The sequence below is a fragment of the Aotus nancymaae genome, unplaced genomic scaffold (assembly GCF_030222135.1).
Source record: "Aotus nancymaae isolate 86718 unplaced genomic scaffold, 86718_ANA_hifiasm-v0.15.2.pri h1tg000007l, whole genome shotgun sequence".
NCBI classification, from domain to species: domain Eukaryota; kingdom Metazoa; phylum Chordata; class Mammalia; order Primates; family Aotidae; genus Aotus; species Aotus nancymaae.
In genome coordinates this window covers 724,405-741,186 of record NW_026988418.1, presented here as the reverse complement: position 1 = coordinate 741,186, position 16,782 = coordinate 724,405, and the positions used below count along the sequence as shown (strand labels likewise).

The window sequence follows — 16,782 nt, the reverse complement described above, 5'->3', positions numbered from 1 at the left end:
TGTGAAAATCAGACATTGAGGAAAGGAAAGGCCTTGTGAGCCATCGCAGGCTATCATGGGTCAAGACTCATTCTCTCACTCTGTCCTCTGAGGCTTCAGCCCTGCCTAGGGCACTGGCCCAGCTCAGCCTGTACTGACAGTTCCTGGTGGCCCCCATCCTATCATTCCCCCGGAAGAAGGATCTGGTGTCTTCTCTATAATTTCCCTTATGCAGAGGTGGGGCTATTCTCAGCTGCAAGTGCCACAGAGTGTGGGTGGGAGCTTGTGGTGAAGACAGGGGCTAAGGAGCCAAGGAAAAGATCCCTGGGATCCCCCAAGATGACTGGGGTTGGGTTTTCCCACTCAACCCGCATTTACCTAAGGGTGCTTCTCCTGCCTCCCTGCTCCTTTTCGCCCTTCGTTCTCCGAGAACAGTGGGTCTGGCACTGGTGGGCTTCACTTCTTGATCTCTTTCCAGGGTCAGAGTGAGCAGGCTTACTCCACGGTGAAGACAGGGGCGCCCGCAGTCACCGTCACCAACCTGAAGCCGGCTACTCGCTACGTCTTTCAGATCCGGGCCGCTTCCCCGGGGCCGTCCTGGGAGGCCCAGAGCTTTAACCCCAGCATTGAAGTGCAGACCCCGGGGGAGGGTAAGTGGTGTGTGTGAGTGGACAGGGACCTGGACAGAGAGAACCCTGCCCAGGGCTGAGGTGGGGAGACAAATGGATGGGCAGAGTTATCTGGAGTTATCTGCGCAGTTCAGGGAGCCTGCAGAACAGTTTAATTACAGCCTAATTAATTAATGACTGGAATCCACTGACTAATGCCTATTCACCAACATGAATTAGATTGGGAGCCTGTCCTGGAGGAGCTCACAGGAGAGGGGGTTTCTGAACAGCTACAACCCATGTCTCAGCTGGATAGAGACTCAGTTTGGATAGAGACCCAAACACAGGACACTGTCCCTCTCCCCACTAGGCCTTAGAGTGTGATGCTGACTTCACTGAAGGTTGACAGACATGAAGGGGTTGCGTTGCAGTGATAAACACAACAAATAAGGATTGCGGCCGGGTGCGGTGGCTCATGCCTGTAATCCCAGCACTTTGGGAGGCCGAGGCAGGTGGATCACCTGAGGTCAGGAATTTGAGACCAGCCTGGCCAACATGGCGAAACGCCGTCTCTACTAAAAATACAAAAATTAGCCAGGTGTGGTGGTGGGCGCCTGTAATCCCAGGTACTTGGGAGGCTGAGGCACAAGAATCATTTAAACTTGGGAGGCAGAGGTTGCAATGAGCCAAGATGGTACCATTGCACTCCAGCCTAGGTGACAGAGTGAGACTCTGTCTGGAAAAAAAAAAAAAGAAGAATTACACACCTTAAGTGGGTAAATCACATGGTATGTGAATGATATCTCAATAAAGCTGTTATCAAAACCAAACACAAACTGGACATTGAAGATCCTCATCTGAAAACATCTCTGGCTTCTCCACAATATTGTTCTTTTCCTCCCTCCTCCTTTTCTTCCCTCCCCTGGTTCCTCTTCTCCCCACCCACTCCCCAGTTCCCTGATGTGTGCAGAGCAGTTTAGCTTGTTGCTTTGCCTGCTACTAACCCGGCCCTCAGGATCTCACCTCTATCTACCCTGAGCAGCTCATGGAAATAGTTTCCTGAACAAAGGCAGTTCCCCCTAAGAGCCATTCTGGCAGCAGCTGTCAAGATAATAATTCTTTCCAACCTGCTACATGACTCTAATCCAAGATAGGAAGAGCTCTGAGCCCGAAGGGAGGAGAAGATAAAATGTTGAGGGGCTCTGAGTTCTGGGAAGGGAGACCACACTTCTCATCTGAATGTGAAAAGTGTCAGACCTCGGCCAGGTGCTGGAAAGAGGAGATTACAGCTGGGGAACATTTGAATGTGTACAGATGGGCAGGGAGGCATTTTGGGGAGAGGGAGCCACTTGAACAAAGGGGGCAGGTTTGGCTGGAGTGGGCATGGTGGGGGCAGGAGCTGGGGGCTGTCAGTGGAGAAGGGCTGATAGTCTCCATTTATTGGGTGCCTCTCAGTGAGTAGAAACTGCTGAGATCCCAGCCTCCCTTCCCGTGACCATGGCTATCGTTCTGCCAATCTGCAGAGCATGGTTTCCCATCAGCCGTGTCTCCAAATTGAGATTTGTTGTTGTTGAGATAGGGTCTTCCTGTGTCATGCAGGCTGGAGTGCGGTGGCACAATCGTAGTTCACTGTGGCCTCAACTTTCCTGGATCCCCCAAGTAGCTGAGACAACAGGCACTCGCCACCATGCCCAGCTAATTTTTTAGTTTTGGGGGGTCTCACTATGTTGCTCAGACTGGTTTCAAACTCCTGGGCTCAGGTGATCCACTTGGCCTTCCAAAGTGCTGGGATCACAGATGTGAGCCACCGCCCCTGCCTTCCAAACCAGGATCTTTTTTCTTTCTTTAAAAATAGAGATGGAATCTTGCTATGTTTCCCAGGCTGGTCTCAAACTCCTGGGCTCAAAGCAGTTCTTCTGTCTTGGCTTCCAAAAGTGTTAGGATTACAGGCGTGAGCCACCATGCCCGGCCCCAGATCAGGTCTTGGTGAAGGCTTATGCTTCACCACTATACTAGTTAGCTATTGCTGTGTAACAAGTTGCCCCAACATCTAGCAGATGAAAACAACAAATATCTACAATCTCATGTTTCCACGGGTCGGTAACATGGGTGCCTCTCAGCTAGGTGCCATGATTCAGGGTCTTTTCCAAGGCTGCCGTCAAGCTGTCCTCAGGGGCTGTGATCATCTCGGGGCTTAGCTGGGGGAGAGTCCGCCTCCCTGCTCAGGGTCTTGCTGGCTGCTGCTGAGGCCTACTGTTTCTTGCCCCATGGGCCTCTCCTTAGGGCTGCCCACCACAACCACTAGGTTCTTCCAGAGACTGTGAGCCAGGGAGAGGCCACCCAAGACAGAAGCCATTCGTCTTGTTTCCTGATCTTGGAAATGACATCCCGATACTCTTGCCATATTCTGTTCATCACAAGTGAGTCCAGCCTACACTCCCGGGGAGTGGATACCAGGAGATAGGAATGCCGTCTCAGAGGCTACCCGCTGCTGCCATCTTTCTCTCACTCCCCATTTCTGTGTCCACCTGGATGCCTCATTCCAAACAGCTCTTGGCAACTCTGATCCCCTCTGTCCCTGCCCAGACAGTCGGCCCTCTTTGCCTCTGGAACCCTGGGCTCTGAAATGCCCTCTTTGACTTTAGAATTTTTGGCCTCTAATTCTCTTCTTTTGTTCCTCTTCACTTGCTCTGTGATATTCAAAAGACAGCTCACTGGGTCCTACCTCATCTCCCAGGCTTTTAGTTCCTCTGGGCCCCACATCCATCTCTACCCAGCTCCTGCAGATGATCTCATCAGAAATACTCCCCAACTCTGCCAGCCCTCGTTCCCTGGACGTCTTACTGTGCCCACCTGCTAGTCCCTGGACTTGGACCGTTCTCCTCCCCCTGTCCCACGTGGAGGCTGCCTGCAGGGATGAACATCTTACTGTGCCCACCTGCTAGTCCCCAGACTTGGACCATTCTCCTCCCCCCATCCCATGTGGAGGCTGCCTGCAGGGATGAACTTTTCCAATCTCAGTTCAGCCTTCAGGGCCACTTAGTACTCTTCCCATTCCTAATAGTTACTCCAAACCTTCACCTCTCTCAAGCACCTCTTCTCCATCCTCACTCCCACCTCATCAGACACCCTCATTCCTTTTCTTCTTGGACAGGAACTCTCTCCACTGCTCCCTGTCGCCCACAGGAGAAAGTTTATACTCCTTAGCCTAGCACTCAAGGCCCTCCAGGTTCTTCTCCCCCAGTTCCCTCCATCTTCCCACCCTCCAGCTTCCTATCTGCCACTCTCCGCCTTCATGCAGTCTGTTTCCCAGCCACATGGGAAGACTTGCCATTTTCAGACCCAGCGTGTGCATCTAAGAACCATCAGAAATCCTTCCTGCTTCCAGGTCCAGTTCCAATGGCACCTTTTTTGTGAAGCCTTCCTCATTGGCTTTAGGAAGAAATTACTGCACCTCTGCTCAGCTCTGCTCATTTCTGTTTCTTTTTGCATTCTACAATTAAGATTTTTGTTTCTGTCACACCCATGGGCCCATGCACCCCTCCAGATTCATCACCATCTCCTCAGTACCAATGCAAACCGGGCATGTAGGTTGGATGAATGGATGGATCGATTGGTTGGGTCAATTGGTTAGATCTATGAATAGGGCTGACAGCAAGGGTCCTCTAGGCTGCTCTCTTGGGGAAAAAGTTCAAAGCAGAAGCTTTGGAATCAGGGAGAGAGTTTTGGAGTCATGCTTAAATCTTAGGTTCACCACTTTTTAGCCATGTGACCTTGGGCAAATTATGTAACTTCTCTACCTCAGTTTCGTCAGCTGTAAGATGGAGACAGTAATACCTTCCTGGATTATTGTGATGATGAAACAAGATAGTATAGTTAAGGCACGTGGCCCAGCGTCTTGAATGGAGTAAGGTTCTGTTACCGTTAGCCCTTTTTATTATTGTTGGTGGATGGTCTGGATTGGGGGTAGGGAGCTAAGAGCAGAGGCCATTCCTCCTGCAGAGCGACTTTGAGTCTCTCTCACTGCCCATCCGAAAGGCATAGAGGGAGGCCTGGCCCCGCCTGTCTGGACTCCTGCTTCTCTCTCTGAGCAGGAGCTGGGCTGACCTGGAGGTGTCCTGCCCTGGGAGCAGAGGAAGCTCTTGGGACTTCAGGTGCCACTGTGGTCAGTGGGACTGCCTTGGCGGCTCTGTGGCTGGGAGGCTGTGCCAAGTGCAGAGGTGCTGTGGGAATCCTGCTACAGGGTGAGGACAGGAGTCTGCCTTGGGGCTTGCCCAGGAGCCAGGTCCTCTGCCCACCTCAACCTCGTGATTTTCCTCCCAGCTGCCTCAGGGTCCAGGGACCAGAGCCCCGCCGTTGTCGTCACCGTAGTGACCATCTCGGCCCTCCTCGTCCTGGGCTCCGTGATGAGTGTGCTGGCCATTTGGAGGAGGTAGGTGGCTGGCCCAGCCTGGGTGACCCCTGGTGGGTCATGTCCCCATGCACATTAACATGTGCTCACAGGCATCCCTGTCTGCCCGCTTTGCACACACGCAGATCTGCACCCTCGTGCACACTGCTGTGCAGATACAGGCGTGTGTCATCTGGCCCCTCCCCCACTCACGGTTCATGCGGCAGCCCGCGCTGCAGCCGGCTCAGCCGCTCTGGGATGAAGGGGATTTAGCGCCTTAACTCATTAAATGTCAGAAGGCATCACTGAGGAAGGAATCAAGCTCTGGCTGCTCCAGTGTGATTAGGACTCTCCTGAGGCACTCAGAGGCCCCCAGCCCCTGCCCCGGGCCTCTTGAGGCCCTTGAACACAGGAAAAAGGGAAAAAGGCAGGAATTGTGTGGATGTATATGTGTGGGAGGAGCAGGACAGAGAGGGCAATTCATAAAGCAGAAACCTCCCACTCCCACCAGAAAGAAGCTTGCAGTAGGGTGAGCAGAGGAAGGAGAAAGACGTAGAGCTTGAGTTGGCTTGAGTCTGGTTCAGAGAAGATTCTAGTCCTTTTGCAGGCAGCAGAGGCCTCCTGGCATGTATCCCCTCTTCTCCCCAGGGCCACACTCTGCTGCAGGCAGAGTCATCCTAGATGGGTCCTAGGCTGGGCTGAAGTCAGCAGACTGGAGAGATTGGAAAGTCTGCATGAGATGGGCTGGAGTGGAGAAGCAGATGAGAGGTGGGTGGGCTGGGGAGCCACATCTGAGTGTCCTGGAACTGCCTGGTGGCTGGAAGGACAGTGGGCATTCATTTGGCACTGGCTATTTGCTTGGCCTTGATTGAGGCACTGAAAGTGACTGAGTGGGAGAGAACACTGTCTTGCTAGTCTGGGAGCCAGCTCTGCCTGGGCCAGGCGAACCAGGAAGGCAGGACAAGAGTAGAGAGCTCCTTGCTCATGGAGCATGCAGGTCCATGTGCTGGATCCGTTGGAAAAGCAGGGATGGACAGATGCCGCGAGTACCTCATCCTGGCTTTGCACTGAGGGGCTCTGAGAGGCAGGAGGAGGAAAGGGAGACAAGCAAGCCAAGAGCCCCTCTTTCAAGCAGAGGCTCTGCAGGCCAGGAGCACCCTGGAGACAGGTGCCCTACAGAGGCGGAGCAAGCCCGGGCAGGATTCTAAACCCCAAATCCAGCTGCACCGAAATGGGGAGTGCGGAGGGGTAGAGACGTTCTTCTCCAGAATGCATGTCCCGGCCTGGCAGGCTGTTTGCAGCACCTCTGACACCAACCTGCTCTGTGCCATGGTCCCTCACCTCCAATTTCCCTCCTCTCCAGTCCACCCTGGCTTGCCCACTTCTCACTCGGCCATGTGGTCCAGTGGAAGCTTTTCTCCTCTCCTCACCATGTACCCTCTTTCGTTCCTCCATCCATTCAGCCTTCCCCACTTCATCTCCACCCATCTCTCCTGGATGTTGCTCTTCATTCTTGGAAGCCCTGTCACCACCCTGGGTGACTTCAGTAGCTGCTGGACAGCCTGTCCCCCGGCTTGCCTCTCGGTTCTTTGACTTCTCATTCCCGAGGATCATCTCTTCTGTTTCTCCTGACCATCTCCCTAGAATGCTTCACATCAATACTTTTTTTTTTAGATGGAGTCTTGCTCTTGTCACCCAGGCTGGAGTGCAGTGACATGATCTCAGCTCACTGCAGCCTCTGCCTCCCCCGTTCAAGTGATTCTTTTGCCTCAGACTCCTGAGTAGCTGGGACTACAAGCTTGTGCCACCATATCCAGCTAATTTTTTTTTGTTGTTGTATTTTTAGTAGAGATGGGATTTCGCCATGTTGGCCAGGCTGGTCTCGAACTCTGGACCTTGGGTGATCCATCACCCTTGGACTCCCAAAGTGCTGGGATTACAGGCATGAGCCATCATGCCCAACCTCACCCCAGTACTTAATCCAGTTCCACTCTTGACCTGCAGATGCCCTGTCTTTGCAGCTTGCTCTCTCAGTCACACCTGTCACACCTGGTCTTTAGCCTCATCACTGACCCCTGGACTTCTCACCACCCAGCCCACAAACCTGCCTGCTTCTGCACCCATCCTCACCCCGTTTTCTCTAGAGGAGGTGATCCTCCCAGCCAGGATCAATCCTTCCACCTATGACTGAACCCCACCCTTCTGCCATCTTGGGAACCCACTATTACTCCTAACGTCCCCCTCTGCCCCACATAACAGGGGACATGTGTGGAGCCTTGGTGAGCTGTCTGACATCCTGCTGTCTGGCAGGCCTAGATTTTATTAAAGAGAAAACGGAGCCACCCAGTCACACAGCTACCGAGTGGAGGAGCTGGGAAGCAGGTCCGTGCGGTCAGGTTCCGAGCCCAGGCTGTTGACACCCTTCGGCGGCCACCTCCCCCGTGTGACAGCTTACTCCTCCTTCCCATTTGTATCTACACGCCATCATCTCTCCCGTGAAAACTTTGGAGACTCGTCCCTTGGCCTCTCCTCCTTGTACCTTTATGTGATTTCTCTCACCACCCGCTCTATTTTCTCTGTCCTCGATCCCTGTGGTACCTCAGTATCGCCTCCAGAGAGCCCCCAGTTTCCCCTCTCTCCTGTTCCTCGGGCGGTTCTTTTGTACTGTCCTCCTGCTTCCTTCCTCTAGCCTGGATGTTGGGGTTTCTCAGACTTGTTCCCAGTCCCTCTTCTCGGACTCCATCCTCTCCCTGGGCCATGCTTGTGGCTCCTGATTTGTATCTGCAGAGCAGGCCTCTCTTCCAAGCTCCAGACACACACACGTTGAACTCCCTTCTTATCTTTCCTGCTATTCCCCAGGCCCACAAACTCAGATGTCTAAATGTGAGCTTTCTGTCTCCTTGTCCCAGTAAATGGCACCGCCATAAACTCTTTGGGCAACTTGTCCCTCTTCCTTTCTGCCATCCGCCCGCCTCTCAGTCCTGTGGTCCTTGTCACCTTCCTGTCACTGGAGTCCCCTGCCTCTCTCCATGCCCATGTTGACCCCATGGCGGAACCACTGCCAGCTTGTCCCCTGTGGTGACACCAGCGGCAGCTTCCACCCTGCAACTGGAGCTCTTTCTAAAGTATAAATCAAATCCCCGCACTCCTCTGCTTAAACCCCACAGGGGCTCTCCTCTGCTCCCAGAACAAAAGCCGAAGTCTTTATCTGGGCCAGTAAGACTCCGCCCCTGGGGGAGTCCAAGTGCCAGCCTGTGGCTTTGTTGACTGTGATGTAGTGCTTTGGCCCTTGGCTGCCTCTGTCTCGGGAAGCCATCCACAGTGACCTCGAATCAGGTCAGGCCTGTCTGTCCCATGTCCCCACAGTACACCGCCCTTCTCCTTTGCCGGCACTGGTGAGTGGGCTTACGGCTAACTCTCCGTGTTTGTTTTCCTGACCAGACCAGAAGCTGCCCCTGAGTGCTAGGTCTGCTTGCCTTATTCACACTTTCACAGAACCGCAGGCGGGGGCAGCTGGGGGCCTGCAGTCAGGGTATGGATTGGGTGCCTCTGGAGTTGCAATCATTTTCGCTGTGTGCAAGTAGCTGGGAAGGGTGGCAGCGGTGAGGGTTTGGTCTAGGGCTACAATTGTATCTGTGCTATGGGGAGGTAGTCAAACCACAGAGAAGCTTTTCAACCAGCTGGATGAGAAGGTCCCTCCCCCAGGGCACAGACCTTGTCTTTTGAAGGGACAAAGAGGTACTGCCTTCAATGCTCTGCAGTGGGAAGGGCTGGGGCAGCCTGGCTGAAAGAATGACCCTGAACTTCCTGCCAGGCCCTGCAGCTATGGCAAAGGAGGAGGGGATGCCCATGATGAAGAGGAGCTGTATTTCCACTGTGAGTTGGCTGGGCCTGGCTGGGGAGGGGTGGGCTCCACCCTGCCTCACTCCTCCACCCTCGGCCTAGCTCCACTGCATGAGCCCCTGTGTCTACCCCAGCGATGGAGGCCCCTTTCCCTAGGCTCATCTCTTTCCCTCCCAGTCAAAGTTCCTACACGTCGCACATTCCTGGACCCCCAGAGCTGTGGGGACCCGCTGCAGGCTGTGCATCTGTTCGCCAAGGAGCTGGATGTGAAAAGCGTCACGCTGGAGAGGAGCCTTGGAGCAGGCAAGCTGGGTGCCCAGGAAACCTTGTCCCTATGTGGAAGCCCCACCTACTCTACAGGCCATGCCCCCACTCTGTCCACACCTCTATCCTGAAGCCCACTTCCACCCAAGTCCCTGCCTGGAAACCCTGCCTCCACACCAAGCCCACACCAAGCCCACTCTCCACCCAGAAAGTCCCTGCCTTGACTGATTACAGGGAAGAGGGTGGCAGAGGGTCTGTGACCCTCTCCCGGTCCTCAAGGTCCCTCCATGACCTCTGCACACTGCCATTGGCAGTTTAGTCCCAGGCATTCATGTGGCAGGCGGGAAGGGCCTTTGCAAGCCTGGGGGCCAGGCATACCTGAGTTCTAGTCCTGGCTCTTCCACTGACCTCCTCATGATCAGGAACATGTCCCTCTTTTGCTCAGAGCCTCAGTTTCTCATCTGTGACATGGGCATGATATCTGCCTCCTGAGGGCTATTGTGGGGACCTCCCAGTACTCCCCACAGGGCCTGGCTGTTGGTGCTTGCCCTCTAAGGGCCAGACTCCTGCTGGCCTTTATTCCTGTCTGTAAATCCTCAACCCCTGTGCTCAGAGACAGCAGCTGCTTTCGCGGGGAACCTGACATTATTCCCTGACGCTGTCTCCAGACCGGCTGGACAGAAGCTGGAAAGGGGCAGGGTGGCAGAATACATGTCATTGCCATCTGTCCTGGGTCACATGGGATTTGATGGCTATTGGCACACTGGCATGTGCCACGTCCCTTCTTCAAGTCTTGGAAACCTATCCCCACTGAGGAAGGCAGGGAGGAATCCTCATTTCACAGAGGAGACTGAGGCCAAGAGAGGGGAAGAGATAGAATTCCAGGTCACACTGCTACTGTGTTTACCAGGATTTAAATTGGAAAGAGTCCATGATCTGGAGTCACTTTCTTTCTTTCTTTTTTTTTTTTTTGTTTGAGACGGAGTCTCACTCTGTTGCCCAGTCTAAAGTGCAGTGGCACAATCTCAGCTCACTGCAACCTCCACTTCCTGGGTTCAAGTGATTTTCCTGCCTTAGCTTCCTAAGTAGCTGGGATTACAGGCATGCGCCACCACGCTCGGTTAATTTATGTGTTTTGCCGTGTTGGCCAGGCTTGTCAGAGTCATGCTGTTTCCCCACAGGGCGGTTTGGGGAGCTGTGCTGTGGCTGCCTGCAGCTCCCCGGCCGCCAGGAGCTGCCCGTAGCCGTGCATACACTGAGGGACAGTGCCTCCGACTCACAGAGGCTCGGCTTCCTGGCCGAGGCCCTCACGCTGGGCCAGTTTGACCATAGCCACATCGTGCGGCTGGAGGGCGTTGTCACCCGAGGTAGGGCCTTCTGCCCCCCTTCCTGCTGCCCCGGATATGGGGGGTGGAAATGATGGGGTGAGAGTTGGGGTGCCCCTGCCCCTCCAGGTCCTTCCCTCACCCATGGGAGGGAACTTCGGCCAGGTGCCTCAGCTTTCACTGACTCAGGGTGGCCCTTCTCCTGGAGTGGCCACTCTGGCTCAGAGTGACCTTTCTGACCTGTGATACTCTAGGGGGTAGGTCCCCTTGCTCTTGAGTGATCTTCCTTAGCAAGCTTGTTGCAGCTCCTGACCTTGACCTTTATCCCCCTACAGATGTCTCCTCTTTTGTTCCTTGGCTTAGGAGGCCCTGGGCAGGGCAGGAGGGTGCTGAGATTAGGGAGCTTGGTGCTGGTTCTGGCTCTCGAGGCCCAGTCTGGGGCCCCGGTGGGGAAACTTGTGTGTGTGCAGGGTGGAGGGTGAGCAGGCAACTTAGCATGTGTGTTCCCATCCCTGGGCACAGGAAGCACCTTGATGATCGTCACCGAGTACATGAGCCATGGGGCCCTGGACAGCTTCCTCAGGGTGAGTGGCCCTGGGGCTGCCGATGACCACTTTATTCTGTAAAGCAGGCAGGGGTCTCCCACTTTTCTCTTTGGTGGGGCTTGGAATTGGCATCATCCCCACTGGCTGGGCTGATCTGTGGTCACAGGGTAAAGCACAATGAGAGCTAGGTGACCACCGTGGTGTCACACAACACCAGGGGATCCAAGCCCACAGCCCTGGCCTCTGTCTCCTCCCTCTGCAGCGGCACGAGGGACAGCTGGTGGCTGGGCAGCTGATGGGGTTGCTGCCTGGGCTGGCATCAGCCATGAAGTATCTGTCAGAGATGGGCTACGTTCACCGGGGCCTGGCGGCTCGCCGTGTGCTGGTCAGCAGCGACCTTGTCTGCAAGATCTCTGGCTTTGGGCGGGGCCCCCGAGACCGAGCAGAGGCTGTCTACACCACCATGGTGAGGGCGCCCTCCCCCAGCCAACCTGCCTGCTCCACCTGTTACCCACCAAGCTGCCCTGGAGCCCCTAGCTCCCCACTTCCATTCCCTTCCCTGCCCCTCCGCCTAGTTGGTCTTGGAATAAATATCAGAGGGTACCCTGCCTTGAAATCAGTGTGTCTGCCTTTCCCAGATGTGAAGCTGGGGTTAGGGGTTGCCTGGGAGGATGACACGCAGGACTGGATCTGGGGCTCGGCGTGGTGGGGAAACCTGTGTGTGACCCAGTTCCTCCTTGCCCCTGACCTGCCCGCCCCTACAGAGTGGCCGGAGCCCGGCGCTGTGGGCTGCCCCTGAGACACTGCAGTTTGGCCACTTCAGCTCTGCCAGTGATGTGTGGAGCTTCGGCATCATCATGTGGGAGGTGATGGCCTTTGGGGAGCGGCCTTACTGGGACATGTCTGGCCAAGACGTGAGTAATCTGTGGCTCCAGCTCCAGGCCTTCCGACCCTCTCACCTCGGGCTCCAGCTCCCTGACCTCTGCCCAATGACTCTCAACCTTCCTGCCCCAGACCCCTCTTCTCCATCTGCTTGCGTCTGGTTCTGCCCGGCCACTGCCCGAGTCCTCCTTGCAATGTGTGCGTGTGTGTGTCTCTGTGTGTGTGTGTGTGTGTGTGTGTGTGCATGGTGTGCTGGGGGAACCCAGAGCCTCCTCTCTGCTCTCCACCCCCATGGCCCAGGTGATCAAGGCTGTGGAGGATGGCTTTCGGCTGCCACCTCCCAGGAACTGTCCCACTCTGCTGCACCGACTAATGCTTGACTGCTGGCAGAAGGACCCAGGTGAGCGGCCCAGGTTCTCCCAGATCCACAGCATCCTGAGCAAGATGGTGCAGGACCCAGAGCCCCCCAAGTGTGCCCCAACCGCCTGTCCCAGGTATGTTCCCACGTGGGACCCCCAGCCTCTCATCTGCCTATGGAGGACATCCCTGGATGTCACAAGTGCAAACCCACCACCTCCACCCACCCCTCTACCTGTCCAGGAGCGATTGCTCACCCCATTGCCCCAGAGGGCTGTAGCCTCCCACCTGCCTAGGCCCACCTCACTGCACATCTGTCCTGGTCACTTCTGCTTCTCCTGGATTTTGCCCACATCCCTGGGTGCAATGGCCTCTGACTGGAGAAACAGACTTGGTAATAGCCCTAACACATCTGTAGTTCCAATGAATCAAATATGTGAAATTAATATTCGTTGTTCCAAATATGAGCCACCAACCAGTCCTAGGTGTGTCCTACCCCAGATTGTTCCAGATACTCCCATACCTTTAGCTGGCTCTGCCTCCACCTGCCTGAAGAGCCTGAAGCCCTCACCTCTGTGGGAATGCACAGCGCCCCTGTGAGCCGGGTTCAGCCCTGGGGCCTGGTTACCCTCCTCTTATCCTGTCCACCCTCAGCTGGCCTCTCCTCGGGAGGCCACCAGGTCTGGGCCCAGATCCCAGCTGTCGGTTGAGCACAGCTCCTCTGACCCGCAGGCCTCCCACCCCGCTAGCGGACCGTGCCTTCTCCACCTTCCCCTCCTTTGGCTCTGTGGGCGCGTGGCTGGAGGCCCTGGACCTGTGCCGCTACAAGGACAGCTTCGCGGCTGCTGGCTATGGGAGCCTGGAGGCTGTGGCCGAGATGACTGCCCAGTGAGTCAAAGGCACCAAGGTCAAGGCTAGGGCTGGGGGATTCCAAGGATCCTGCCCCTGCCTATCTTGGGATGTCCTGACTTTCCAGAAAAGGGGAGGGAGAGTGGAGGGCCTTCGTGGGAGGAACAGAAGTTGGGGTCAAGCCAGCTGGTATGACCAGCCTTTGTTTCAGGGATCTGGTGAACCTGGGCATCTCTTCAGCTGAACATCGAGAGGCCCTCCTCAGCGGGATCGGTGCCCTGCAGGCACGAGTGCTCCAGCTGCAGGGCCAGGGGGTACAGGTGTGAGTGGCCCCCCTTCTTCCAAGGCAGGACTCCAGTGGGGGTCCAGACCCCCAGCCCTGCCCAAGGACCGTGGCAAGCTGCGCTCCAGCAGTGGGAGGGAGTGCCGTCTTCCTCTCTTGGGCCCAGATCTGGTGTGGGGCCACAGCTTCCCTGCTTTCACTGCCTGCTCCTCCCATTTCCACCAGTCTGAACACCTTGGCCAACTCAGTGTCCCTGAAAAGAGGTTCAGATCTCTAGGGAGGACCCCTGAGATAACAGCAGGAGGAAATTCAGGGTCTCAGAGAAGAGCTGGGGCAGGGATGGGAGGGAAGACAGTGGGTTGAGATTGCCTGGCCCACGCTCAACTGCCATTTGTACCCACTGGGGGCTGGGACCTACCCTGTGGGGTGCTCTCTTTTCCCACAGACCCAGTGACCAGTCAGACAGCATGGGTCCTGGGGTGCTCTTGTTCCACCTGGCAGTGACCGCAGCTGCCTGGTGGCTCAGGTGTCAGGGTGGGGCCGGAGTCGCATCATTCTCAGCTCCCCATGCCTTGGCAGGGCTGAGTGGATGCTGGCCAAGGCCCAGGCAGGAAAAGATGGTGCTGAGCTCAGGGGTTGATGCCCAAGAGCCCTAGACTCAGGAGCTGGGGTTTCTGTGTCTGCCTGCCTTGGGCTGACAGTTCAGGGTGAGGCCAAGAGCCAGGGTGAAGCCAAGAATCCTGGCCAGGCCGAAGCCAAGAATCCTGGCCAGGCCGGACCACAAAGGCCCTGGTGCTCCCTGAGGCCCCAAGGGGCCCTCATGTGCATTCTTTTTATGAACTCAGTGGCCAGGACATCTGGGAAAAGCATGAAGGCCCATCTCCCCAGGGACCCAAGAGCTTTTCTCTCCAGCCTTGAGGAAGGTGAAGAGGAGACTCAGACGGGTCCTCTCTCTTATACAGGCTGGTCTAACCCCCAGATGGGGGAAACTGAAGCCAAATGAGGAATCAGGGTCAGAGCTGGGGTCAGAACCCAATCCAGGGACGAGGCTGGCTCTGGAGAGAGAGTCCTTGGTCCTGCCCTATGGCACCACCACTTCCCTGTACAGCCTGTGGGGACTCTGGAGGTGACCCCACTCCAGCCAGCTCCATGACTTGGGCACTACGCAGCCTTCCATGGAGCCCGCCCCTCCCTGCTCTGACTTCTATGGAGCCCTGGCAGAAGTGGTTGTGCTGAGCCCACCGCGGAGTTTCTTATCCGCAAGGGCCCCTGGGAATGGTGGTGGTCAGGGTGCCAGGGCTTTTGTAGGATGGCAGGAAGGCAGCTGGATCTCGGTAGGGCTACAGGGGCTGAGTTTGTCCAGGCCACCCCTGACACTTGTCTGCTCTGCTTGGCGGTGTGTAGGTGGGGTGGGATGGGGCAGGAAGAAGGAGACAGGAGTAGAGGAAGGAGATGGAAGACACACAGCCTGCCCTTGCAGGGGTTCAGACTAGCCCAGGAGAAGCTCAGGTACCGAGAAGTCATTCCAGAGCACCGTCCACCAGTGCTCAGGGCCCCCAGCAGCCATCTGGGTCAGTGGGTGGGTAGGCTGGAGGGGGAGATGCCCACTCTCCATGTGTGAAGTTGAGATTAAGTTGAACAGGGCCTTGCAGGTGGGAGAGGGGAGGTTCTTTCCTTGGGGTGGGTGGAGTGTTCGGCAGGCAAGATGGCAGACCTCAGACAAGATGAGTCCAGGCAGAGGGGCTAGCATGAGAAAGAGCCCAGAGGCGGGAAGGTGCAGTGCGTCTTTGCAGAGCACCTCGAGGTGGGGGACATGACTCACAGTGGTGCCTTTGGCCTCACCCTGCCAGTGGCAGCTCCCCACCTCTTGGAATCTCCCCCTGCCTCCCCGTCTCCTGAGCACCCGCCCCAGCTCAGTGACTTTGGGAGTACTGGCGAGACCAAGATGTTGCTACCACCTTTGTCAGGGTTGGGGGAGCCCCCGGCCAGGTGCCCTCCAGGATCCGCCTTCCCCACCCCACCCCTCCTAGGAAGCCCAGACCAGCATCCAGGGGATGTGGGGACCAGCATCCCTTCTTGGGTGGATGGAGCCTCATCCCCATCTCCAGCCACATCAGTCATTCTCTGCAGGGCAAAGTCTCCTCTGCCTACCCCAGCTGTTCCTGCAGTAGGGCCCCTGGCTGTGTTGGCAAGACTTCGGTGTCCAGGGTAGATCTCCCCTCCACTGAGGAGTGAGGTCCCAGAATCCCGATGGGTCCCAGGCCTCAGTCCTGCACAGGTGTGGTGTGGGCAGTGGCTCTCTGGGAGCCCTCTACAGATCTATTTTTATATGGAACTTGTTCACTGGACAGAGGTAGCCTGCAAGCCCCCATTACGCTGGTCTGAGCTCACCCAGGGAGAGAGGGGGCCAGTCGGAGGGGGTTCCTCCTGGAGATGTTTTTATATTTCTTGGGTTCTCTATGCAGGATAATAAAAACTTGTCTGTGATGCGGTGCCTATTTGAGTGGCAGTTGCTTGATCATTGTATAGCTGGTATGGAAGGGTTTCTGCCCCCTTCCTCTGGGACATGGTTGTCCAGAGCGTGCGTCTGAGATCTCTCTGCATAGAGTTGAGTCCAACACTGCTCCTGCTGTGAAAGATGTCCCAGGATCCATGACAGGATGGTGTGACCCAGGGTACCGAGGGGAACAGGTGCCCTGGGTATGTAGAGAAGTCTGTCACCCAGTCTCAGGACCAGTAGACCAAGGGAGGTGTCCCAGACACAGTGGGGCCCCTCGCTGGGACAGATGTACTGGGGAGGGCAGAGACCAGGAAAGGCTGCCCAGTGCCCAGTTTTGGATAGGTATGGTTTGAGAATGCCTGCAGGATATGCGGCAGAGATGTCCAGGAGGCAGGGGGATATCTGCTCTGAACCTTGGATCACATGTGTAAGTTAGAGACAGAGCTTTGGAGTCATCAGCATTCAGATGGGGGTGGAAGCCTCAGTGAGAAGGAGGTCCCCTGGCCAGCATGTGCAGGAGTGGGGAGACACCAGTGTTGGCAGGCACCTGGATGAAGGGGGGCAGTGGGAAAGGCCAGCAGGAGCTGTGCCATTGCTGCTGAAGAGCCAGGTTTTGGTGTTACATACAGGGGAAATGGCTGGGTGCAGTGGCTCACGCCTGTAATCTCAGCACTTTGGGAGGCCGAGGCAGGTAGATCGCTTGAGGCCAGGAGGTCGGGACCAGCCTGGCCAACATGGCGAAACCCCCTCTCTACAAAAAAATACAAAAATTAGCCGGGCATGGTGGCGGGTGCTTGTAATCCCAGCTACTCAGAAGGCTGAGACAGGAGTATCGCTTGAACCCAGGAGGTGGAGGTTGCAGTGAACGGAGATTGCACCACTGCATTCCAGCCTGGGTGACAGCAGAAAAACAAGAAGTGAGAGAGGAGGGAGGAGTGGCTGTCTGCGGGCACCAGG

The 16,782-nt window shown here is 56.1% G+C and overlaps 1 protein-coding gene across 1 annotated transcript in view; it reads left to right on the top strand.

Moving 5' to 3' along the window:
- EPHA10 (EPH receptor A10) overlaps positions 1 to 14,071 on the top strand; it is a 47,419-nt gene extending 33,348 nt beyond the window's left edge. The window contains exons 7-17 of the mRNA XM_064372157.1: positions 458 to 629; positions 4,911 to 5,019; positions 8,792 to 8,853; positions 8,998 to 9,123; positions 10,266 to 10,451; positions 10,932 to 10,993; positions 11,217 to 11,420; positions 11,719 to 11,868; positions 12,137 to 12,330; positions 12,926 to 13,081; positions 13,254 to 14,071. Of these exons, the coding sequence (XP_064228227.1) occupies positions 458 to 629; positions 4,911 to 5,019; positions 8,792 to 8,853; positions 8,998 to 9,123; positions 10,266 to 10,451; positions 10,932 to 10,993; positions 11,217 to 11,420; positions 11,719 to 11,868; positions 12,137 to 12,330; positions 12,926 to 13,081; positions 13,254 to 13,368 (1,536 nt within the window). The 3' untranslated portion in view covers positions 13,369 to 14,071. The remainder of the gene's footprint in view (positions 1 to 457; positions 630 to 4,910; positions 5,020 to 8,791; positions 8,854 to 8,997; positions 9,124 to 10,265; positions 10,452 to 10,931; positions 10,994 to 11,216; positions 11,421 to 11,718; positions 11,869 to 12,136; positions 12,331 to 12,925; positions 13,082 to 13,253) is intronic.
- The last annotated feature ends 2,711 nt before the right edge of the window (positions 14,072 to 16,782 follow it).